The 25,286-nt window shown below is 35.1% G+C and overlaps 1 protein-coding gene across 5 annotated transcripts in view; it reads left to right on the top strand.

Moving 5' to 3' along the window:
• The window catches only part of FRYL (FRY like transcription coactivator), a 122,714-nt gene that overhangs the window by 39,864 nt on the left and 57,564 nt on the right, over nt 1-25,286 (top strand). For 4 of the 5 annotated variants that reach the window (XM_050337577.1, XM_050337576.1, XM_050337575.1 and 1 more), the window contains exons 6-24: nt 831-910; nt 1,401-1,481; nt 1,945-2,113; nt 2,962-3,054; nt 6,350-6,448; nt 7,834-7,935; nt 13,774-13,877; nt 14,494-14,602; nt 15,570-15,656; nt 16,313-16,484; nt 17,198-17,330; nt 17,579-17,686; nt 18,889-19,126; nt 19,752-19,937; nt 20,028-20,114; nt 20,893-21,161; nt 21,528-21,723; nt 22,695-22,819; nt 24,598-24,655. In XM_050337577.1, coding sequence (XP_050193534.1) covers nt 831-910; nt 1,401-1,481; nt 1,945-2,113; nt 2,962-3,054; nt 6,350-6,448; nt 7,834-7,935; nt 13,774-13,877; nt 14,494-14,602; nt 15,570-15,656; nt 16,313-16,484; nt 17,198-17,330; nt 17,579-17,686; nt 18,889-19,126; nt 19,752-19,937; nt 20,028-20,114; nt 20,893-21,161; nt 21,528-21,723; nt 22,695-22,819; nt 24,598-24,655 — 2,496 coding nt within the window. Of the gene's footprint in view, nt 1-830; nt 911-1,400; nt 1,482-1,944; nt 2,114-2,961; nt 3,055-6,349; nt 6,449-7,833; nt 7,936-10,700; nt 10,746-13,773; nt 13,878-14,493; nt 14,603-15,569; nt 15,657-16,312; nt 16,485-17,197; nt 17,331-17,578; nt 17,687-18,888; nt 19,127-19,751; nt 19,938-20,027; nt 20,115-20,892; nt 21,162-21,527; nt 21,724-22,694; nt 22,820-24,597; nt 24,656-25,286 lie in introns of all 5 variants that reach the window. The other variant, XM_050337573.1, reaches the window with a different exon arrangement.

Genomic DNA, 25,286 nt, shown 5'->3' with positions numbered 1-25,286 from the left:
TTTGTTTAAATTACATGTTACTCCTTGTATCAATATGCATGTAAAGATCCAGTTCCAGTAACTAGAAGTTTCTGGATAAAAAGCTTTCTTGATGCAGAAGAGCATGAAATTCTCAGTCAGTAAGTGCTTAGTTTTTTATAGACAAGAGAATAATCTAATATATTTTAGTGAAAATCTTAAACACTTAAATAGTAATGTGTAGTAGGGTTATCCTAGTCCCTACCTAAATTGCTTTGAAACTTTCAAGATATTATGGCTTCATATTCATATGTAGTGCTTTTTTAAAGACTACATTTGGTTTTTAAAGAAGAAGTTTAGCTTTAAGTCCGAGAAAGGTGGTGATGTCAAAGAGAACCTCAGTAAAATAAAGAGCATTCCAATGCTTAGTTTTGATTCTCACGAAATTGTTACTTACTGCTAGGAAGATTTGTATATGTTTTGAATGCTTTCATCTGCAGAAAGTGTAGAATGAAGATGATCATCACTTCTGCATTATTTTCGTTTTTGAGATTAAATCTGTAGTAGTAACACCACACAGAAAAGGAAGTGTGAAAAGAGGCATAGTTAACCTTGTCTGATAAATTTTGATGATAAATTCACAGTATTTACTTAACTGTGGTTTATTTTGTCATTAATTTAATCCCTAAGAACCATCATGCAAAATAATTTAGAAAAATGCCAATGCAGATTGTGTAAATGTTCATATATTGCAGAATTAACTTTATGATATGCCAGCTAAGGATGACACTAGTGGGAGAGATTTCGGTGGTGCATCTCACAGTACTGTTTACTCGTTTCATACATACATATAAATGATATCTACATTTCAGATACCTGTTCATCCAGTGCCAGATCCTTTAGTACATGAAGTTCTAAACTTGGCTTTTAAGCACTTTAAACATAAGGAAGGGTAAGTTTCACTTGTGTACTTTAAAATATTTTGTGTGTATTTCCAGCCTGTGCTTGATTGTTGTGGTTGTTCTCCTTTGCCGCACATGTAACATGGTGGTGAAAATACTATAAATGAACGGTGGTTGATGTCTTTAAATTGAAAACATATCTTGAAAGAACACAAGTGCGTTCAGTATAAGGCAGAGTTTATTTTACTTAGAATATCCAGAATGATTTACGTAGCCAGACAGAATAAGAAAAGTCTGAGTTTGGATAACTTCCTATCCAGAATACATTTCTTATGAAGTGAGAAATGGGACTCCATCACTTTACAAATCACCCATGCATTTAAGTTTGATTTTCATTTATATGGTAATAATCTGCCTTGCTATGGAACAGACTTTTTGTTTGTAATTAAAAACTTGCTTGGGGGCTTAGAAGAAAAAAATTATATTTAACTTTTTTTTTTACTTTTATTGTGTTTTGGTTTTTTGTGTTTTTCTCTTTAGGTATTCAGGAACCAACACTGGGAATGTGCATATTATTGCAGATTTATATGCAGAAGTGACAGGGGTTCTTGCTCAATCAAAGTAAGCTCAGTCTCTGACTCCTTCTGTGTTTGGGAAAAAGACAATATAGATTTAAAGACTATTTAATATAGTTGCTTTTATTAATGTCCCCCGTAACTACTACTGTAAGTTTCAAGTGTAGTCAAGTGTAGTCTGGTGTGTCTGTCTCATGTTCCAGCACAATAAATTTGAACAAATCAAGAATTAATCTATTAGTATAATTACTTTGCAGTCAATTTGTAGGTGCAGGGAAAGGAGGTCTTCTACCAGTCAGTTGTTGTTTAGTTAACAGGTATATTCTAATGTGCTGATCATAATAGATCTCTTAAATGCCTAGATTTTAAGTATAGAGTTCATCTTACTTGTGTTTCTTTTACTATAGGTGCTGTTACTGTTACAGATTAAAGAAAACAGATCAAATTTATAGACCTCATGTAAATGTAACTAAGAATGCAGATAATTGCCATCTATATCCCCCGTTTAGGTTTCAAGCTGTTAGGAAGAAATTTGTTACTGAATTAAAGGAACTGCGACAAAAAGAACAGAGTCCTCATATAGTACAAAGTATCATCAGTTTGATTATGGGAATGAAGTTTTTTCGAGTAAAGATGTATCCCGTGGAGGAATTTGAAGCATCATTTCAGTTCATGCAGGTAAATGAATAGTACAGAAAACCAAGATGAGCATGATTTTGATTGTTTAACTCATGGAACTACAATGACACTTGCTGTGATCAGTCACTCACTCTACTTGTGTGCTGTCCTTCATCCTTTTCTGTTCGGCTCCTAAGTTTTCAGAGGTGTGAATCATTGGTTTCTCTGCAGCAGAAACCTTTCACAATTGTCTCACTAATGTGGCAAACCTGTGATATATGAATTTATTTAAGCCAAATGAAAATGGGTAGCAATCAAATAATTTTTATTCTTTATGAAAGTAGTATGTTAAAGGAAAAAAAATTATTGGATATATCTTCTTTTAGCAGCTGAGATGCCAAGACACACTTTTCTTTAAAAGCACTTCACTAAGTTTTCAGAGAGACTGCATGTTCAAACTTGTGTATGGATTATTTGTAGTGTCTGGAATACTGAATTCTCTGTAACATTGTTTTTACAGCAAAGTCATATTGAAAATGAAAATGAGTATATAAAAATAAATTATAATTTTCTAATATTTTTAATAGAGATAAGTGTTAATTTTTAAAAACTTCAGAATAATCTGAGGAAAAATGTGCACATTTATATTCTGAGTAGAAAGTAAATAGCTATCTGGTATTACAAATGTTCTCCTTTGAATTTCTTGAGGTGAATTGCTGGGGAAACAGGTTTTAAAGTTTCTGATGTTTTGTAAAGTTGATATTGTCAAGGAATATAAGACTAACTTAGACACATTGCTTCTTTTAAATTCAAACAGGCAACTCATGTTATAGTGCTAGCAGGTTTTATGGCATAGTTACATTTGTATTCTTTTTTCTAAATATTTTTTCTGATGTTTTCTTACTAAGGAGTGTGCTCAGTACTTCCTGGAAGTAAAAGATAAAGATATAAAACATGCCCTTGCTGGTTTGTTTGTGGAAATTCTCATACCTGTGGCTGCTGTAAGTATTTTAATCCCCCACCCCACTGTTCCTCCCACTTTCGGTTGGGCTCTCATTGTTAAAATTGCTTCAGTTAATCCTCAAAGTAATACATTTTTTACAAGGGCATGTAGTAGTAGGACAAGGGGGAATGGCTTCAAACTGAAGGAGGATAGGATTAGATTACATCTTATGAAGAAATTCTTTACTATAATAATGGTGAAACACTGGTGCAGGTTGCCCAGAGAAGCTGTGGGTACCCCATCCCTGGAAGTGTTCAAGGCCACGTTGAATGGGGCCCTGAGCAACCTCTTCTAGTGAAAGATGTCCCTGCCCATGGCAGAGGTGCTGGAACTAGTCTATCTTTAAGGTCCCTTCCATCCCAAACCATTCTAGGATTCTGTGACTGTTAAGTAAATTACGAGCACCTACACAGTGTTAAAGGGAAATGTGTTGGTTTGTGTTAGCTGGTTTACAATCCTTTTTTAGAACTTTTTAAAATTGTCTGTTTTCTAGATACATTTATGACTAGAGCACTGTGTAATTTTATACATGCTATAAAAAGTTGAAATTTCCTTGGTTTAATATTTGTTTGCTCAAGGGTCCTGTTGACTTTTCTTTATTAGCTGAAACCTGTTAAGTTCTTTCTAGAATAAACTGAGGTATGTAACATCTGATAAGGAGAGTGTGGTCTCCTATGCAAGAAGGAAGGATGTAGGTTTTGGCTAATTAAATAAAAATAATTCCTGTGTCCAGTCCTTCCAGTGGAAGAGCAGTCAGTCATCTCCTGTGTGCGTTTTAAAGCTAAGGGTGGAAATTTCACTCAGCAGCCCAAAACAAGAAAAACCCCTCAATGTCATCACAGTGTTTGGATGTACAGTGTGTGTAATGTGTGTAATGCTGCTTGTGAGAATACTTTCGGTCAAGACAGACTCTTTTCCTTCCTCCCGGGTTACTTTGCTCGGTTACATGAAGCTTGTTCAACAGGTCAACATGAAATTGTGGCATCTCAGTGTACATACCTTAAGCTGACCATTTACTACAAGCTCAGATAATTTTATAGTAGATTGATACTTACTGTGATTGTTGTCTAAAATGTTAGTTGTATGAGCAGATGGTGTGTTTTAGCACAGGCCACAGTGTGTTTAAAGTGCTGTCCCAAAAAATGGTAGGTCACAGCTCCTTGTTGCAACTGATTATATGGGCATATCTGTGCTATATATGGAGAATTGGGACATGTAGGTCTTGTTTTGTAGAATGGGATCTAAAAAGAGTAGCACACCAGGTGGGGATCCCATCTGAGCAAGCTCATGGGAAAAGAAAGATAAATCTCTCTGAACTTCACATCCTCTTTCAAATGGTTTGCCTTGCTCTGGGCCATGGGGAAATGCTTCTCTCCCTTCCCTAGTTTCAATCTTCGAGGGTTTTTGTTTTGCTTTGTTTTTGTTTTTAATTAGAAAGGAGACAATCTTTCTTCATAAGATATAACTACAGAGATGTGGTGTTGCTCGTAGCTGTTTATTGGATGAAGTTTTGATCTTACCAGGGCATACTTACACTCTTCTAGAGAAGAATTTCTTGTCCAGTTAAAGAGTGAACTCAATTTGTTGTTTGAACTCCATAGTTTCTTGGCAGTTGGAGTGGGGATGCAGAGTGAAAGTACCTAACATTTAGGTAAATGCAAATATTAGGTTGGAGAATCATAAATGTAGTGAAAACTGTGTATACAACGATGAGGCATAAGCAGCATTTGGGAACGGGACTCTCCGGTGGCAGGAGCAGAGGCAGGCACTGAGGCAGGCACTGAGGCAGGCACGCTGGCTGTGCAGGGCACTTGTGACCGCTTCCTACAGGCACAACCTGACTCAGCCCTATAAACAGTTGGTGAGGGAGGCTTGATCTTCCCTTCTGACTCATGGAGTCTCTAATCATTTCAGACAAATGGAGCTTCTTAAATAGAAGCGAGGAGTCCCATCCCAGATTGAGATGCGGTTGAGCAGGTTAGTCATTCTCTTGGAAGATGTGAGATGCAAGTTTGAATATTTTTGAAGCAACAGAAAGAATTGAATGTAGATTTTTCTGTATCTTGGATACAGAAAATTACTTAAGTGAGGAAGCTGTTAGGTTTCAGCACTGAGACTTCTTTACTGTCATTCTCTTACTTAGTCATTCAGGCATTTGAAAAAACCCGACCTGCTTTGAACCCTGCAGGTATGACAAATCACAGCATATTTTACATATTTTACAGAAGGAAGTTAAGGCTGATCTATCTGTAAGCGTAAGGTTATATCCCAAAGCAACACTGTGGTGCTGGCAACAACTGACTGATTTCTCTTGTGGGGCTAGCAGGGTACTGATCAACTTATAGCTTAAGACTAGCAAAAGATAAATAATTTGGTACGGAGGAAGTGATTTAAATCGTAAATACTTTCTCAGTTCTTTCTTTTTGGATTTGCACACGGTACAGTGATACATACTATTTTTATGCTTCCCCATCATGACTGTTTTCAGGGTGTTCTTAGCAAGATGGACGTGACATATAATGTTAATACATATAGTTATAATGTTTATATAATATTAATAACTGTAAGTAATAAAACTAACAAAGACAACCTTATGTTTTAGGGAAATTTATAAGTACAGAGGATCTCTTCCAAAAAAACCAATCCTTTCTCTAACACCCCAACCCTCCATTTGATAAATAAAGCAGAAATACCATATAAAACAGTAGGTTGAGAATAACATTTAAGTGGATCATCCTAATATGTATCCAGAGAGAAGCCTGAGAGACTTGCAGAGGTTTTGATAAATAATGTAGCTGTCTGGGTTGTGGGAGGAAATCTATTCTGTATGCAAGAACAGAGTGGGTAAAAAAGGTGTAGGGCTCCACGTATCTGTTTCATTTATTCTGAAAGCTGAGCAAAGACTCCTTACATGGTTGACTGACTAGTAATCCTGTGAATAATTTCTGAAGTTTTCATTTTTCAGTATTAGAGGACATAAAAGAAAGGAGCAGTGAAGAGGGGAACAGTGTAAAAGTTATGGAAAATAATTTTTTTAATATATGAAATTATGTGTATTATGTTTTGTTGGGCTGAGGTTTTTTTTTATTTAATTGTTGTTCTAACTGTATGGTTGTAGTATATGGCATGATTTCTTATACTTTTGTTTATATTCGGATAAATACACTCAAATACATACCTAATGTGAGATTTAACTTTTGAATGGTCTTGAATTCATGGACATCTTAATGTATATTTAAATTGCCTCCTGTATAAATTCTTAAACCCATTAATGTATGTATTTTTTTTAATAGGCTGTTAAAAATGAAGTGAATGTGCCATGTTTGAAAAATTTTGTGGAGATGCTTTATCAGACTACCTTTGAATTGAGTTCAAGAAAGAAGCATTCACTGGTATTTTAAAGAAATATTTCAACTTCATTTTGCTCACCTTAGGCTCTTAAGCTAGTACATTGTGTGAGGAAAAGCTAACAGCTGTGTTAATTTAAATCTTAACATCTCAGTTCTAAGTATAAATTCTCATAGTGTATGTGCGTTTGTTCTAATTTTGCTTTGTTTCCTCATGGATATGTGTTCTTGGTATCCCACACATGAGATTTGTCTTGAAATCAGTGCTTGTTCTTGATCATTTTAGTGGGTTTTAGCACAGAGTTATTTAACCTAATGTCTCTTATAAAGAACTTGCATTCAGGGAGTCTATATATTGAAATTATGCTTAATTAAAAGATGGATGTGTCAGACAAGACTTTCCCAGCAAAGTAGCAGGCTCTTAATAACCCTACTCTGCCTTTTTCTCTTCTCTCTTCATACACTTTGTGTTTCTTTTTCCAACATTTTTTTTTTATCTCTTAATAATGCAGTATTTGTTAATTCTTGTTATGTGACAGCCATGTTTGAAGTTGATTTGCTTCACTTTGCTGGAAATGTAGAGCTAAATTTTTCATTTCAATTGGCATATTCAGTAAATGCAAGTAAATTTAAAATGTTTTATTCTCACTTTCATATTAGGGACAAACATATAAATATATAAAGCATATATTCACTGTATGTGGTTAAACTCCTTATGTAAGAATAACATGAAGTGGTTGATGTTAGTATTCGAAATGTTATTTTATTTATGAAGTCAGAAACATTGTTGCATCAAGATTACAGTTTACCTATTCATCCTCATTCTTTAATTTTGCTCCATAACAAGATGATCTGCAGTCAGATTTGGTATTAATCACCATTATGTATTAAATTATTACATCTTATGTTACTAAAGCAAAGCAAAGTCATACTTTGCATATTCACAGACCTTAAATTAAGTTTTGCTTCCTTCTTCACTTAAAGTAGAAGTAACATTTCTGACAACTTGAAGTCTGCCTCAGTTTTTACTGAGTTGATGATATTTTTCCTGAATATTCTTAAAGGCAGTTCACTTGCCCAGCGTGTAGGGCTCCATGAATTGAATCTTGTGGTCCCAGGAAAAGAGTGAATATTGTACAGAGGGTGAGACCTGCTCTCAGCTGGTGTTTAAGATCAGACTTTGCTAGGGGATGAGCTTCACCTTGGTCCCACTGCTGCGATCTTACACCCTGAGCTCTTACAGCTCGAAGGTTGTACCCAGGGCACTGTGCCTGGCACGTGTGTCGCAGTGCAGGGACAAGGCTGCTGTGCAGTGCTAAAACTGTGGCAGTGAGAGGCAAGAGCCAACTGTGTGTCTCATTCTCAATGTACAAGACTTAGGAGGTCTTCGAAGAGCCATTTGATCAATTCTTTTTCCCCCCTACTCATAGGCTTTGTATCCATTGATCACCTGCCTGTTGTGTGTCAGTCAGAAACAGTTTTTTTTAAATAACTGGCACGTTTTCCTGCAGAACTGTTTGTCACATCTAAAGGTAAGAATCCTTTTCCATTCAGAAATTGTTGCAAATCACTAGTATTTATTCCAATGTGTTCTCAGAATTCATGTGCCAAATAAACAATGAATATTTGGCTGTTTAAAAGGACACTGAAATATTTTTCTAAAAAAGATAAATGTTTCAAGTCTCTGTTTGTATTAAACTCAGTACGTTTTTGTGATGCTGTGTCATGTTGGAAATAGGTGTGGTCCCTTTGGGGACTATCATTTTTATTGAGTAAAATTTGCAGAAACATCTGCTAATAAGGGCTATTCATGCCGGAGAAAGTACTAGCTGTAATTCTTCATGTGAAAATTTCATGTGAGAAAATAAGTGACTTGTCTGCTCTTCTAAGTAGAATGTATAGGAAGTGCAAAGTTTTTCTCGTTCACTAATTGAATGAATAGAAAATTAATTGCAAGACCATGAAAGACATTATATCTACAGCCTGTGATACATATTTAAAAAAAAAATTACAGTGTCCCTTTAACTGATGATTTCCATTGATAGCATTGTAAACAGCAGTTGGTTGATAAAGACATCACAGTACTTAGAAATTGGTGATTTCTTTAAGTGACTTTCTTGTATCATTAATTGTTGTACATTCTCTTTCCTTAATTATAATTAACATAATCATGATTTTGCCTAATGCACTGATTTTGAAAATATTAATAAATTCTTTGATCCTCCTTGACAATACTGATTCTGGTTAGGTATGAGAGAAAATTCTGAAACTTATTAGTAAAATATGTAGACCAGCATGAACTCAGAAGGAAACCGGTTTAGCTGCTTGGATTGTTTTTAAGGGTCATTTTGTTCTCACAACATCTTTCACACCTTTCTGTTGCTTGTTGGGTTTTGTATATTTTTCATCTAACATTGCAGTTCTTTTGCAATATTTGCCTTGATTTTTGTTTTGTGGTTTACTTTGCTTATGGAGGCTGCTTGTGCTTTTGTTTTTAAAACTTTTAAAAAAACTCTTACAATCTAGGAGTTGCCTTTTTCTGGCATAATGTCCATTGCTGGTAATGGATGTATTAAAACTATAAATGCCAGTGAGTTTGACTGGTAGTTGCTGAGCATGCATTTTATATTTTACTTAATTTTGTTAACCACTAACAGCTTAACACATTTACTGTAAGGCTCTATTCAGCAGAAATTCCACATATGAATTTCTGCAGTTCAGAATTTGCAGTGTTATGATGCTCTGCCATCAATGAGTTATTTAGGATATTTTATGACTTGGTTTAATTTGGCACACCAAATACTGTTGATTTTTTGGGTGCCTTCTTTGCTCAGAAACTTTTTTGAGTTTAATCTTGAAAAATACACCCTGACTGTCCTCATGTGTCTTACAAATTAATGTGTTCCTTTGTTTCTGAAGCTAATTAAATGCATGCACTCTGTAATAAGTAATCTCATTAATTTATAAATCTGAATTTCACAGCAGTTTAGTCTTTTAGATTTCCCCTTTCACATTTTATTTCTTGATTTCCTAATGACTAAATTTATTTTATTTGCAATTACTTAAATATGTAAAATGAATTAAGGAATTTCAAATCCATTGTCACTAGTGTCTTTGTTATTTAATGAAGTAATTTGGAGAGTTACTGGAAGATACTTAGAGCATTGAAAAGGTTCACCTATCCCTACTGTATTTCATGTAATTAACAAATTAGCAGTTGAAATAATGACAATGCTCAGACTGCCACAGGGATATTCTTTGAAGGCATGTTAGCAAGTCACCAAGAGGTAATATAGTCCATGGATTCCTGACACTGACTTTATTCCCTGGTGACTGCCCAGTGCAAGCTGTTAGCTAGCTATGAACACCATGGCACACCTTGGTGACAGAAATGAGCAATTTCCCATTTGCCGTGGTGTGAAAACCCAGTCCTCGCTGTTGCTCCACAGTACCCGATGCACGGTGCGTTCATACCCTGCCTTACCTTGTGGTGCTGGGCTGTACGTGATAAAGAACTCGAGAGTACTTTGAATCCTAATCCTAGTGATATTTATGGCCCTTGTAAACTCCTCATGCTGGGTTTCAGTGAGCATTACATTTAATTATCCTCAAAAGCAAGCTTAGTGTATGGGGAAAACATCTTAGCCTTGTTGAAAGGAGGAAACCTAGCAGTCTGGACTGATGAAAATTGCAGATAAGTGAGTTGTAAGAGTCTCTTTAGACCAGGAGCACACCAGAGGCTATTTTTTGGTATGCATATAGCTGGCTTTGTTGTACAGTTGGGATGCTGTTTCAGCATTGAGCCTAGCAGGCATTTTTTTACACACTGTGGTGTGGGCAAAATTCTGAATTTGTTCAGCAGGCAGTATGTTTTACAATACTCGATCGGTATTGTAAAACATTTTGCTTACTGTTTTTGACTAGTATTTAGACAGACGAATTCTAGCAAGTTTGTAAGAAAGTTGATAAATTCATGGGTGAAGCTGAGTTGTTGTGGTATCTTTACCACCTCTTCTGGGGAGAGGAAGGAACATTTAAGAAAGCTACTGGAATGGGAGAGAACAGTGTCTATCATTCTGCGCCACTGCTGCGTGGAAAAAGAGTATTTTGTTCCTCACAGTTTAACCTTGAAAGCTGAAGGAAAGTTTTCTTCCACTGTAGCAAAACCTTGATTTCTACTGAATAGAGTCCTTGCTAGACAGCTATCTGTTGGTTTTGTGCTTTTTTTCATCTAACATGCATGTGCCTTCCATTCTCATGTTTGTTATGTTTTGCTGTCTCACATTGCTTTATTTAGATGCCATCTAACAACAGTATCAGAAAACAAATAGAAACACTGCAGGTGAGTTAATATGTTGTAACTCAGTGAAATGTTGCTTTGTCTCATGTAAATACTTTCGATTTTTTTTTTAATTTTTTTTTGTTGTATTTTGTGCTTTCCTTTCTTTGTAAAATTGCTGTTAGTACTGTTAAGAAGCAACAGGACTAAGAATAGCTAATGTTTCAAAGATGTGTTTTTCTTACCAGAAAGTAAAGGAGAAAGATCAGAAAATTATCTAATACGAATTTTTCCTTGGGGGTAAAAGTGTGTCTTTATGAGATTGGTTATGAGTATCACAGCTGGTTTTCCTGAACAGCAGTGCATGTTTTCACTGGAAGTAACCTACCTATTCAGATGTATGGGTTTTTTCTGTTAATTCATTTCAAAAAGTGTCTTGCATGCGAGCAAACTGAAAACATTTTCACAATAAAAAAATGTGAAACTGATTTACTGTAACAACTTGCAGTGCACTAACTTGAAAGACTTTTACACTGTTGGTTTTGCAGGTTTTAAAAAGTAGAAATTGTTTTAGTTCAGAACAGAAGAAAAGTTTAACATCAAAGTTTAACAGCAGTATTAAAAAGTACTTTCTTCAGTAAGTGATTACATTTGACTAACATGGAAAAATGCTGTTATGTTTCTTGCCGTCATTGAGATTTGTTTCATTGACTCATTTTAGTGTGTCATGTAAAACCACTGTATATTTACTGTTACTTTTTTGGTTTTTTAACAGAGATATTGTTCTTTACAGCTTATTTCATAGTGTGCTGATATCATAATTTATGTTAAAAGTTTATGATTTTAAACAAAGCTGTGTTAAAAACAACAGAGTACTTTAAAATCTGAGAGACTTCAGCCAAAAAGACTAAAATTCAACCAAGTTATTGAATTATGCAACCTTACTCTAATTGCTGTGATGTCAAAGAGGAAAGGAAATACTAACATATTAGCACTGAGTGTACAGGAAGTGTGCCATAAATCAGACCAAAAAGCTATTTTCTTTTAGCATATTTGTTTAGTTCCTCATTGTAGGAAGAGATAATGAACATTTTCAATGTTTTAGATATTAAAAGTACTACTGGATTTATTTTGTAACTCTTTTTAAAAAGTGAATGCCTCCTTATACATTACTTTTTCTTTATAAGTTAGTCAGAAGTAGCTATATCGCATGATACACCTGCTAACAGAATGTTGTTAACACATTGTAAAATATTTGCTACCTCTACCATATTTTTTATTTGATGATTGAAAACCAATAATAAATTTTTGGTTTACTTATGGATCTATAAATTAAGCTCCCCTTTAGAATATCAGAAATAAGAAAATGAAAGCATTACTGAGTTCTAGGCACCACATTTCAGACAGACTTTGATAACACATGTACCAATGAATTACCCAGCCTACTTTGACCATCACTAGTTGTTGGCCTGTAAATTAAATACAGTGAGTAATAATATCATGGGGGTTTTGCTGTTTAAGTTGATTGAAATGAAAGCTATCAGTCTCCCCCTCTCATACAGTTGTCTTTGCTTCTTCCTCACAGTAGCACTGCTGGTAAATTAACTGGACAGTGGGACAGTTGTCTGTGTGAATACTAACTAGGGACAGGCGTAATTTTTACTGGTTAGATTTTGTCCAGATCACCTTCCTAAATTTCCCCATTGCCCATTTAGAGGTGTGCTAATCCAGAGGTGATGGCACAGCACATGGATGAGCGTGAAGGGAGGGTAGAAGAGCATTATCACTGATGTAAACTGGGTTAAGTTATTCCCTCTAATATTCTGGTAGTCAGTCGTGTTTGTTACTTTTCTGTATGACTTTGAAGTACCACTTTTGCCTCTGTGATTCTGTGATAGACCTTCAGCCTCTCAAGCTGCTGGCAAAACCAGTAGTCCTGACTCACGTCTGTTAAAGCCATCCAAATCACTCTCCTTTGTGTAGTCTGTTGCACAGGCATGGATGTGAAATTATTTTGATCAGCTTACTGATGCAAGTTGGGCTTTCTTATTGCTAGAGTTAACGCAGAGGGAGTGTTGAGGTTGTGGAGGAGGGCACCAAGGATGAGACCATCTCTTTTTGAACAGTATGGTCTTAGGTCCACTTATATACCCTTTGTGGAAGGACAGAGTTGTCAGGTTTTTTGTTAGTTTTGTTCGGGTTTGTTAGTTTGAATTGAGACAATGCCTGAAAAGTTGACAACTGGGAATCGTTTATTATATTCAGAAGTTTATACTTACGGCCAAATCCAGGAGTTTTTCTGGACACTTCTAGATTATACACACACCAAGAATCCCTAGTTGGAAAGGAGATTTCTGGAGCTGGTATTGTTCTACACAGTTTAAGAGCTCAGAGGAGCAAAGCTAAACTCCTAGTAGCAGCTTTAAGACAAAAATAGTTTTTCATCCAGTGCATAATTTAAACTGAATTATGCTGCAGGATTTTACATTAATTCAAGAAAAGGTAGTTTAATTGTTAAAATAAAAGTTCATTGGAAGTGGGTAAACACTAATACAGCCTGCAGGAAATGGCTGAGTTGTGTGAAGCCACACCGAGAGAAGCATCCTTGTGTGCCTGCCCTGTTTTGCATTCTTTTTTTCTGTACCTGCTACTGTCTGCTGTCACAAACTGAGTGAGGGAATTAGATTTTGTTCCTGATCCAAAGCAGCTACTCCAGTATTTTAGGCAAACTATAAATTAGTTTGCTATGAAGTAGGTGTTCGTTAACAATGGCTTTCTGAGAAAGGTTCTTGAAAGCAATATGATCTTGGTGTTCATCTCAAGAGGAATACCTGCTTTTTAGTTACTCCTCTGCCCTCAGAGTGAGAGATGAGTAAAATGAGATGGAATTGCTAGTTAAAAATTTATGGTAGTACTGAAAATGTACAATACAGGGTTGTTTTTATGGAAAAATATTGAAAACTTGTAGTGAGTATTAAACACATCAGCTTTCATTGTTTAAAAAAAAGAAAGTATTTTCAAAAGTATAAAATAGAAATTTTCTCAGTTTCTCACAGGCAACAATAACTGTATTTTTTCATTTATTTTACAGAATAAAGATCCCAAAATGTCCCGAGTTGCACTGGAATCTTTATATAGGTTATTGTGGGTTTATGTTATTAGAATAAAATGTGAAAGCAACACTGTAACTCAAAGGTAAGTTCATTATGCAAAGGATTTTAAACTACTGATTGTTGCGGATTTTTTCCCACCTAGTGAAATCTTGAAGCCAGCTAAGGGATGCCTTAGTGGAGAAAACAGGGGACCAAAGATTTTGTCTTAAAAGGGAAAACAAAAACCTTGATTATTTTGATGAAGAGAAGGAATAGAGTCTAGAATTGTCTTTTCAGGGACAGAAGATGGCAGAGAGATAAGCAGGAAATTTATTGAGGTTAAAAGGGATTAATGGTACCAGAATAAATATGGTATGAAGTGGCCATCACTAAGTATGGACTAGAAATGAAAAGTTTTCCTTTATGAATGTGCATAATGAGAATTTGGTATAGTCATTCAGATTTTGCCCCTTCTCCTGACTATTAGTAACTAGTTTAAAACAGGATCTTGTTATAAATGAACCCGTGATACTGCTCTGCTGCCTGTGACAGCTGGGGCTCTATTTCCTGTAGGTGGTCCTACCTGTCATATGCTTCTGTATTATTTTGTGGTAGCCTCACAAACACACTTCCAGATTTGGACTATAACACCTGTGCTGTTATAAGGAGTTACTTTTAAAAGGCTTTTTTAACTTCTTTTTGTTTCTAACTTCTCATAGCCGTCTCATGAGCATTGTATCAGCACTTTTTCCAAAAGGATCGCGTAGCGTGGTCCCACGAGACACACCTCTGAATATATTTGTGAAGATTATTCAGTTCATTGCTCAGGTAAGAATACATTTAGTTAGAGCTATAATAATAGAATGAACGTTATTTGGAAGAAATGTAAATTTAAGGTTAGTTTTAGAATTTTCCTGAATATGTGTAACAAATGAAATAATTCATTGTGTTTCTAATAGTGGCAAAATTATTCTATTTAAACTTCAGTAACTTTTCTGTATGAACATTATGATGGTTGGTATTTACATTTGCATTGCACTGTTGTGTGTGTGTATATATATATAAGTACACTAACATAATTAGTATATCCATTATGGTATTTTTATAAGGGACAAAGCATTAGAACAGTAGAATCCAGTTATATTTAACCTGGAGACTGACCTCTATAGATAGAAAAATATACAATGAATGCAGTAGTGTGTAGTTATTATTGCATTATGGTTTGTATTATTTTAGGCGCTTCTGTTATCCTAACATTGAAATGCAGGATACAATCTCACAAGATAAACTCTCATTCCTCTATAACATTATAGATTAGAGACATGTTTTCTTGCCTTAGAAATTACTTGTCTGTGCTTCAGCTCCCAAAACAATTTGCTTTTGGTCATACAGGTATGAGGTAGGACACAGAACCCTTCACTGTTAAATTTTTTTCTATTTTATTGTATTTGCGTTTTAATATTTTTTTACTTCCCAGGGCTTCTCTTTATCCCTAATTTTTAGTTTTATAAACCAGTTCAGCTTATTTGTGGAAATGCATTTGACCTGAGCAGAATTGTCTGGGAATTTTTTCAGGAGACATGGTTCAGCTGTATCAGGAGAGGAGCTGTGCTGACTTGTATTATATTAAAAAAAAAAAAATCATAGGAATAAATAGGGGAAAAAAAGGAATATTTTTTAAACTTTTTTTTTTTTTTTAATTTTTAAGACAGGATACCCAGCACTTGTGCAAAGCCAAGAAATTGTGTGTATTAACAGAAAAGAGATGATCATATCAATCTATTTTACTTTGTAGGAACGTTTGGATTTTGCAATGAAAGAAATAATATTTGATCTTCTTAGTGTTGGAAAATCACCTAAAACCTTCACTATTAATCCAGAGGTAAATAAAGCTCATTACTTGCATGCCATGAGAACAACACAGGGCGATTTTGGGGGAAAATGGTTAACTATTTTTGAGCCAAGATAAAAGCAGATTAAGGAATTTCTGAAGGTGTGTTCTAATAAAACTAAAGAAGTAGTTGTAGTCGTGCACAATTGCTGTTTTGTTTCCAGTAAATGAGCTAGCAGCAGTTCTGCAGTTTGGACTTATTTCAACAAAAATTTCAGAAAGTATGAAGTGTTTTTACAATGTAACTGTAAAACCTTTCTACAGGAAAGTCATACCCAGCCCTTATGTTTCAAGACCCAGTCTAACAGATGAGACATTTAAGCAATGTCTGTCTTCAGTGTGTTACTGTAGAGATACATCAACTCCTTTAGTGCTCAGCCCTATAAAATATCCAGTATCTTAGCCTGGGCCAAGTCAGTTTATTTGAGTCAGAGTTGTGGGGAGGCACGGAAAGCTTAAATTTTTTTCTTGTAGTTTTCATTACCCTGATATGAAACATTTCAATAATACCTGTCCTACTGGAACTGTACTGCTGTCTATTTATAAGAGAGGTAAAATGCAATTTCTGTTTTGTCTCTATGGTAGTTCAATATTATAATGTCTTCTATTTTCTCTTTCCTTTTTTTATCCCTTTTTTGCTCTTGAAGAGGATGAATATCGGCCTCAGAGTCTTCCTTGTTATAGCAGATAGCTTGCAGCAGAAAGATGGTGAACCACCAATGCCAACAACAGGAGTTGTTCTTCCTTCAGGAAATACTCTGCGTGTGAAGAAAATTTTTCTTAATAAAACACTGACAGATGAGGAAGCAAAAGTTATAGGTATGTTGTATTCTTTTGTAAGTTGGCTTTCCAGTATGTGTGTTTATATTCTCAGTTATTCTCAAGCAGTACATTTGTGCAACTTTAATTATGTATTTATTTTAATAGTTAACAAGAATCTAATGAGAGTCTGTTTTAACATAATTGCTAGAGGGCTGCTAGACAATATTGACCTTCTGGTGCCTTAGATGAAATCCATGGCTTTTCTTAAAGTGTTTTGCATTACCAAATCAGCACAAAGAAACATGAGTACAATTAGTGTGGTAAATAGCATGGCAAGTTTTGTTCTGTTGATGTCACTCTAAAATGTCTCAAGTGTCTCACAGCTGAGTGAAGTAAGATGATTTTGATCCCTGTATTCTACTGATATTCTGTGAATGAGGTAGTAATCTCTGAAGGGTTGTTTCAACATGTAAAATCTAAACTAGAACTAAAAAACTTGGAATTGGAAAACAGAGGAGCAACTAATGGTTGCTTCAGTGTTTATGTTCTTTCTGAAATAAAGTATTTTCATGTACCACCTCATATTTGTATATTTGTATATGTATTTTACATATACATGCATTTCTTTTGACTGTTAAAGTACGTTTCATGTCATCTGTTGTACAATAAGAAATTTGTCCTAAACTGAATAAATGGCAAATATTTTAATAAAAATGTAAAAATTAAGTAAGAACAAATGAAAGACGTAATGGAACTCTTTGACTTTTCAGGAATGTCCATATACTATCCTCAAGTCAGAAAAGCACTGGATAGCATTCTTAGGCATTTGGATAAAGAAGTTGGAAGGCCCATGTGCATGACTAGTGTGCAGATGTCCAATAAAGAACCAGAAGACATGATTACGTATGTACTCAATTACAGTATTGTCGCTGTCACAGTAGCGTCATATTATTTTTATGCTGTTATGCTGCAGATGCCATCATTAATGTATTACAATAGTGGGTTTTTTACTTGACTAATAAGTGAATGTTAATTTCATTAAAGCTAAAAATGTTTGTTACCTCCTTAGTTTTGACACGAAATTGAAAATAAATATATATGGTGTACTGACGTAGATTTTTCCTGTTGTTTTGGTTATACACTTTTTATAGGGGTGAGAGGAAACCTAAGATAGATTTGTTCAGAACTTGCATTGCTGCTATCCCAAGGCTGATTCCAGATGGCATGAGTAGGACTGACCTCATTGAATTGCTTGCAAGGTAAGAGAAATGAAGTTGAGCTCTCATTGGATGTTCTTTTTTAAATGCTATATGTGCATATTTTTTCAGCGCACTCACTATGCAGTGTAAATCCACTGCATACAGATTCCATCCTTCCTGCTCCTGACTACCTTCTGTAGTTGGTCAAGTTTTGCTGGCCAGAGTAGCAGGAGGTCAGTTTATCCTGCAGATCTTGCATTTATTTTTAGAGATAATTTTTTGAGAAGCAAGAATTTATTTCTGTTGCTTTGTGGGGTTTTTTAACTTATTTTATCTTTTTGTTACCATTATCATACTTTTCCCCCTTTTTTTCCTCTTCCTGTTGCTAATACTATAAATTTTCATAAAGTCATTCTTGTTTGACATTACCAAAGTATGGTACTTAAGCACTTAAAGGAAACTATTCTTTTTCTCTACTAATCCTTTCTTGTTTTCCCTTTTTTTTTGATCCAACGCGACCCATACTCTTCTGTCTCTTATCTCAGTTTAAATCGAATGTACCTTATTGATCCTGATAAGTAGTTAAGACATTTTTTTTATTCTTAATGCAGGAGTGGTCTTGGCACAGAAATACAGGATAGCTTTTAACTTTGAAATCATAAATTCATTTTCATATAATGTATTGAGTTACATATATACAAAGTTAGTAATAATGTGAGAGAATAAGATTTTTATAACTTCTCATTTTTCTTCAGTGTTAAAAGAGATGAAGCATTAATACAGTACTGGGATAAGTTTCTTCTACCATAACAAGCTGAGACATATTTTTAAGTATATTTGCAGAGGGATTTTTTTTGTGAGTTTTTTCTCATATCTAAAGTAAAGCTTTAACTGCAAAAATAATCTATTCTTTTCAATTTTAATTTGAAGAAAAGAGCCTTTACATCACAGGATGCCTGTCTACTGAGCTCTGAGGTGGTTGCTCAGTTGCATGCAAAGATGTACCTGTGTGAAAGACTTGACAGTCTCTCCTGAAAATTGTTTGTATTAGGTTTTGTGAAACCTTGCAATATTTTGCTATAGTAGAAGCACCTTCTGTTAGTAGCCAGTTTCAGGTCTGTTCAGTGCTGAAAATGTATCTGTGTGGAAATGTTCTACATTGTACAGCAAAGAGGGAAGAGTTAACACCGAACTTTAGGTGATAAAGGCTGATTAAGAGTATGAGTATCTAGGGTGATGATACCAGTATTTTTTCTAAACAGGCTGACAATTCATATGGATGAAGAACTTCGTGCCTTGGCTTTCAATACTCTCCAAGCATTAATGCTTGATTTTCCAGATTGGCGGGAAGATGTTCTTTCAGGATTTGTATATTTTATTGTGCGTGAAGTGACTGACGTCCACCCAACGCTTCTTGACAATGCAGTAAAAATGTTAGTGCAGCTCATAAATCAGTGGAAACAAGCAGCCCAAATGCACAATAAAACACAAGATTCTCAGGTATATCTATATAAGATCCTTTGATATTAGAACACAGTTTGAATCTACATACAGTTTTATTAGTGAGCTTTATTGTTTTTGTTAAGTAATAAAAATTCAGCTAACTTTCTTGCAGTGCTTGAAAACTTCTAAATCTATTCTTTTAAATCAGCATTTTTACTAAAAAAAAAAATTTCCAGAAACATTAATTCATGACTACATTTTTACTTACATCAAAAGTCATCATGTGTAACTGGAAATAAGTAGGAGTTATTAAACAGTAGAACTAGGAAACACCCAGCATTTTTTTGTAGCCAGTAGAAAGGGGTCAAGTAGTTTGATTTTATACAGTCTTTTACATAAGAGTATGCATGTTTTTTTTTTTAATTTTACCCTCACTACATCATTCTTCTGAGAAAGTGAAATTAGGATGTTCTTGTGGTATTTGTTTGGACTAAATTCAGAGAAATAATAAAAAACCAAAGTGAGTAATATACTATGTCCTTCTCATAATGCAACTTTGATCAGTAGCCAAACAAGATCTAAGTATTTTGTGATTATTCTGCCATGTCCAGTTATGGAACTGTATCTTAATTGTGTTTATTTATTTTCTTCAGTTGCTTAACTTCTGTGATTTTTCTCTTAGCGTGGTGTATCCAATGGGGCTGCCCATACCCTTCCCCTGGAGAGAACCCTTTATTCCAGTGTATTTCACGTGGTGGAAGGGTTTGCTTTGGTCATCCTTTGCAGCACCAGGCCTGCCACCAGGCGATTAGCTGTCAGTGTTCTGAGAGAAATAAGGGCCTTGTTCACACTTCTAGAAATTTCGAAGGTAAGAGTTGATGACCTGTTCTTACGACTGCTTAATGAAACTGATTTTATTTTGACTTTCTTTGAGCGTTTTATGCTTTGTATATTGTAGAGTGATGACGAGTTGGCTATAGATGTAATGGACAGACTAAGTGCTACTATCCTGGAAAGTTTCATACATCTCACTGGGGCTGACCAGGTAGGACAATTTTTATATTAAGTTGGTTGTAAGATGACATAATGCTGAAAAACTGTTCCAAATATATTTTAAATGATAGTATCACTGTGTTCATGCTAAGTTTGTCAACAGTTTAGCATCACAAACAGAGAGAAAAAGGCAAAAATCTTGAATGCTGTGAGGCTGACACCACCATTGTACACTTTCTGACCAATGGTGTGTCATTATCACCACCGTGTAAACGCTGACAACTCTAAGTCTGGTTTTTCTCATCTTGCTCACAGATTGCAATTTCTTTGAAGCAAAGGGCCCTGCCTTCTTCTGCAGCAATATAGTTTCGTAATGGTCGGTGTGTCCTTTATCCATGCTGAAAGCTGTAATAACTGTCAGTGAATAACAACTGAATTCCACACTTACGTATTTATCATAGACTCTTAAGTATCAAGGAAACTCTTCTGATTTTAGGTTTAGGAAACAAGTTGGAATTCAGTAGTAAGACATTGAGTACAAATATTTTGGAAGAATTAAATCATTATTTATAATGATATAAATCATTATGAGTGAAAAGGCCTTTTTCTAGACATTTGCTATTTCCTAATATCCAGTTCCTTCACAAACAGCATGTTTATATAACTGTTCACATTAAGAACTTCTGTAAAAAGCCCCCATAAATTACATGTTTTGTCTGGTCCAGGTGTGGTTTTGACAGTGATACTTTATTAGATGTTTAACTGAAGAGGTTGTTACCTAATACACATGGATATTAAGCATTACCTTGTTCTCTTTTCTATGCACACAGACTACTCTACTGTACTGTCCCAGTTCAATAGATTTACAGACTCTGGCTGACTGGAATTCCTCCCCAATCAGCCACCAGTTTGATGTGGTCAGTCCCTCACATATATGGATATTTGCACATGTGACTCAAGGCCAAGATCCATGGATTATAAGCCTCTCGAGTTTCATGAAGCAGGAAAATCTTCCAAAACACTGCCCAACAGCTGTAAGCTATGCTTGGACATTTGCTTATACCAGACTCCAACTGCTGTCTCCACAAGTGGATATCAAGTAAGTTGATTTCTAAAGTAAATACAGTATATTATTTTGGGTATTGTTTCAAGATTTGTCATAATTGTGATGTTGTGATTGTTTCAGTGAGGCCGTTGATATTTTCTGTGGGTTTAATTCAGCTTTATATAACAAAAAATTAAAGCAGATTTATCTGCTGTGAAGATTAATTCATGCCTTTGGCCATATTGTAGTTCAACAAATTTGAATATAAAAGCATACATTATTGATGTACAGGTCTGTTCTGAAGCATTTGGAAGCAATGGCATATGCATAATTGAAAAATAAATTCAGTAGAAAACCAAAGTGAAGTGTGGTAAGCTTCCTTTACTCTACTGAGCTCTTCTTTTTTTTTATTTTTAATAGCAGCCCTATCAATGCAAAGAAAGTGAATACTACTACAAGCAGTGACTCCTATATTGGGCTCTGGAGAAACTACCTGATTCTTTGCTGCAGTGCAGCGTCTTCTTCAAACTCCTCCACTTCCACAGGCTCTGTGAGATGTTCCCCTCCTGAGACGCTGGCGTCTACTCCTGACAGTGGTTATAGCATTGATTCAAGAGTAGGTTCTTCCAGTGCTTATTTTATATAAGTCTACATGTTTTTGGAAATAGAAACATTAGAGCCTATAATAACTATCATGTAGAAACTGGTATAAATTATCTGAAAATATTTTTAATATACCTAGTTCTTCATTTGTTTAGGAGTGTGTTTTAGTTCACTTTTCCGAATCTGTGCTGTAGAAGGTTTTCTGCTTACATTTTTAAGGCAAATTACCATGTAATAAAAGCAGTTACCCAATCTCAAAGTCTTTTCTAGCTGTAATAACAAAATGTTTTGTTCACTGTTAAGGGAGTGTTTTTGCTGTCAGTAGACTTGTGCAGCTCTGAGCAAATAGCCTCTCACTTCAGTAACTGAAACAGTGACCTATTCAGGCATGATGGATCTTGTTATATTTTCCCAACCACAGGCAGTTTTCTGTCTGACTTGCTTAATATCGCCTGCAGATTATTTTTTCCCCTTTCTTTGCTGCTTTTTGTTCATCTCCTTTTTGGCTTCCTGTAAAAGGTACAGTAGAAAAGAACATAATTCTTGGACTATGGAGCAGACTTTTGACAGTTTTTTTAGCCTGTACCACTTCCATCATGTTATCAAGATACTTTCCCTAATTCTGAAAAACTGTAGACTGAAAGCTGTGATCTCTTTGAGAGCTGCAAGGGACTCTAAGGAGTTGGACACCAGAAATCTACTTTCTTTCCCCAAGGAGGGCAGATACACCAAACATGCAAAGCATCTATATATCGTGTCGAGTCATTCATTGTCATCTGACAGTGAAAATTCAGTAATGCAAGAAATAGTTAATACTACTTTACTATTTCAGAAAATCTTTTCCCATGTCAAATACAAATTTCATTTTTATCATTTTGAGTCACAGATCCAGTGTGAGAAGACCGAGAAATTACAGCAGGTATTTTCACGCCACCATTCATTTGGTAACTACTTCATTCTGTTTTATTCTGGTTTTCTTTTTAGATTATTGGCATTCCATCCCCTTCCTCCCTGTTTAAGCACATAGTTCCAATGATGCGCTCTGAGAGCATGGAAATTACAGAATCCCTTGTCCTGGGACTTGGCAGGACCAACCCAGGAGCTTTTAGGTAACTGTTGTGTTTCATTATGTTTTTATGCTAATTGATTATGAAGCTGGGGAATCAGAGCTTACAGAAAAAGATTCACTTTTTTTTTCTTATAAGAATTTTGAAAAAGCTGTGATAACTGATTATCATTGTCTTTTCTAGCATTTAGATTGTTAGAGGTTTGAATGAATTTCATGTGAAGGTCATACTTGAATAAAGAGAAAGAAGTTAGTTGAAAAAGTAAAAAGCTACTTTTTATTGATTTTAAAAGCTGCCCTTATGTTAAAGAACAGACTATGTGAAGTAACAACATTTGAAATGTTATTTATATTTGAGTTTATTAGAGTGGATAAACTCTCCTTACTGGTATTGCCAATTGCTCTTTTTGGAGGATGGAGGAAGAGTGGGAACATCTGAGGGGAAGAAAACCTCCTGGAAAAGCCATCAGATGTTCTGTGACAGCAGCCAACCTCTTATAGTGAGAGTTACGAAGTTGTACTATGCATAGCAACCAACTCTGCTTCTGCAGAAAGAACCAGGGATCACTTATCCTGTTGGTTTTGAATGAGATGATGTTTCTCTCCAGTCACTTGTGTCCTGTATTATTGCAGATGAGGAGCAAAGATTGAAACTGTAATGCCAAATCCTCAGTCATCATATTCTGATTTATATCCCTTTATAATCTTATAATTTTATATAATATCTGATTTTACTCCCCTACCAGGAGCAAAGCAAGACTTTGTCTCATGAACCTGAAGGTCTATTTAATTGTAATTATGCTCTAAAGCCCAGAAAATGCTTTCAGAGATAGTTTTATCTTAAATCCTTGTTTTCTAAATTAGAAACCACTCATTCGGCAAATTACAAAAAAAAAAAATCTGATTCTCATCAGTTTGACCATTTCTGTATTCAGAATGTGTTTTGTTTCTCGAAATACATGTGCTCTCACCAGATGGTAGCTGTAACCCACCCTTCACTATTACAGCTCTGCACTGATTTGTTGTTTAGCTTTTGGTTTTTTAACCATAAAAGTGTTCTTCTCCACTTTGTGTGTTTACTCAGGAGCTTTTTTTCATCATAGATTATATGTCAATCCACTTAAACTTACTAGAATATTATTTTTGGTTTGTATAACTGATCACATGAACTTGCCTAGGTATCTCTTGCTCTCCTTTGTAAGTACAACCAATATATTTTTACCTTAGTATTTTGTCTGCGTAGATCCTTACTACTGATCTCCTTCACCTTTCCCTTTTTAAAGAAGTAACAGTCTTAGTTTGGCAGAAGGAACTGAGTACTAGTGAAGGCTGTGGAGCTTCAGAACAAATGGGGAATGTAAGCACAGTGTCAGAACCTGTGTCAATTGTCAGAGAGACTGGTCTGACTTCTGTCAGTGTGGTGTCGCTGGTCTTAAAGAACAAACTTTACTAACAAATAAATGCATCATGACAGCGGAAAGAGCATTGTATGATAAGCTACCAACATCTTTTTTCCCCTAATAATATCTGTTTGCACATCTTTATTAAACATTTGTATGAAAACTAATGACAATTGTTTGTGATAGAAATAAGCCATAATACTTGGGGAATGCAAATTTAGGGGTAGTTGTTGAGACATCCTTTTAGTAATCTGCTTTAAATTAGGAAAACAGCTTTCTAGGAAACTTTCCTTTTAAAAGCTACAGGTAAAGAAGGAAGACCTGAGGGTGTTTTAACTTGTGTTGTAACACTAATTGCTTTCAGTTGAGATGTTAATTTTTTTGTTTGTTTGTTTTTATCCTTTTAATTATTTTAATTCAGGGAACTAATAGAAGAATTACATCCTATAATTAAGGAAGCACTTGAAAGAAGGCCAGAGGTAATTAGATAATTTCCATTATATTCAATACAGTTTTAACTGTCTTCTCACAGAGAAGAAATGTTAGTTATGTTAGTTATAATTTCTGCATGTAAAAACTGATAAAAAGGTGAAATGTTGCTTTTTTAAATTTTCCAATGGAGAACTTGTTTTACAAGTTTTAGAAGTGTTAGTAGGTATTCATAGAAATAATAATCTCTGCAAAAACAAAGTCAGAGATGATTACTCAGTATTTTTTGTGGCAACTGTAATATTCTTATAAGTAATAAATTTATAATTACATATGATGGGAAGGAGCTCTCTTCTGGACTGGATTGAAGTGTATTTTTTCAGTCTTGCATGCAAGTCATAGGATCATAAAACAGTTTGGGTTGGAAGGGACCTTTGAAGGTCATATAGTCCACCCCCCCCTGAAATGAGCAGAAAAATCATCAACTACATTAGGTTGCTCAGAGCCCCATCCAACCTGACCTTGAGTGTTTCCAGGGATGAGGCAACTACCACCTCTCTGGGCAGCCTGTGCCAGTATTTCACCACCCTCGTCGTAAAAAATTTCTTTTTTTATATCGAGTCTAAATCTATCCTCTTTTAGTTTAAAACTGTTGCCCCTTGTCATATCACAACAGGCCCT

Source organism: Myiozetetes cayanensis, unplaced genomic scaffold, assembly GCF_022539395.1.
Source record: "Myiozetetes cayanensis isolate MyiCay16 unplaced genomic scaffold, myiCay2020 scf7, whole genome shotgun sequence".
NCBI lineage: Eukaryota > Metazoa > Chordata > Aves > Passeriformes > Tyrannidae > Myiozetetes > Myiozetetes cayanensis.
The sequence above is the reverse complement of the archived record's forward strand: the minus strand, read 5'-3'. Positions and strand labels throughout refer to the sequence as shown.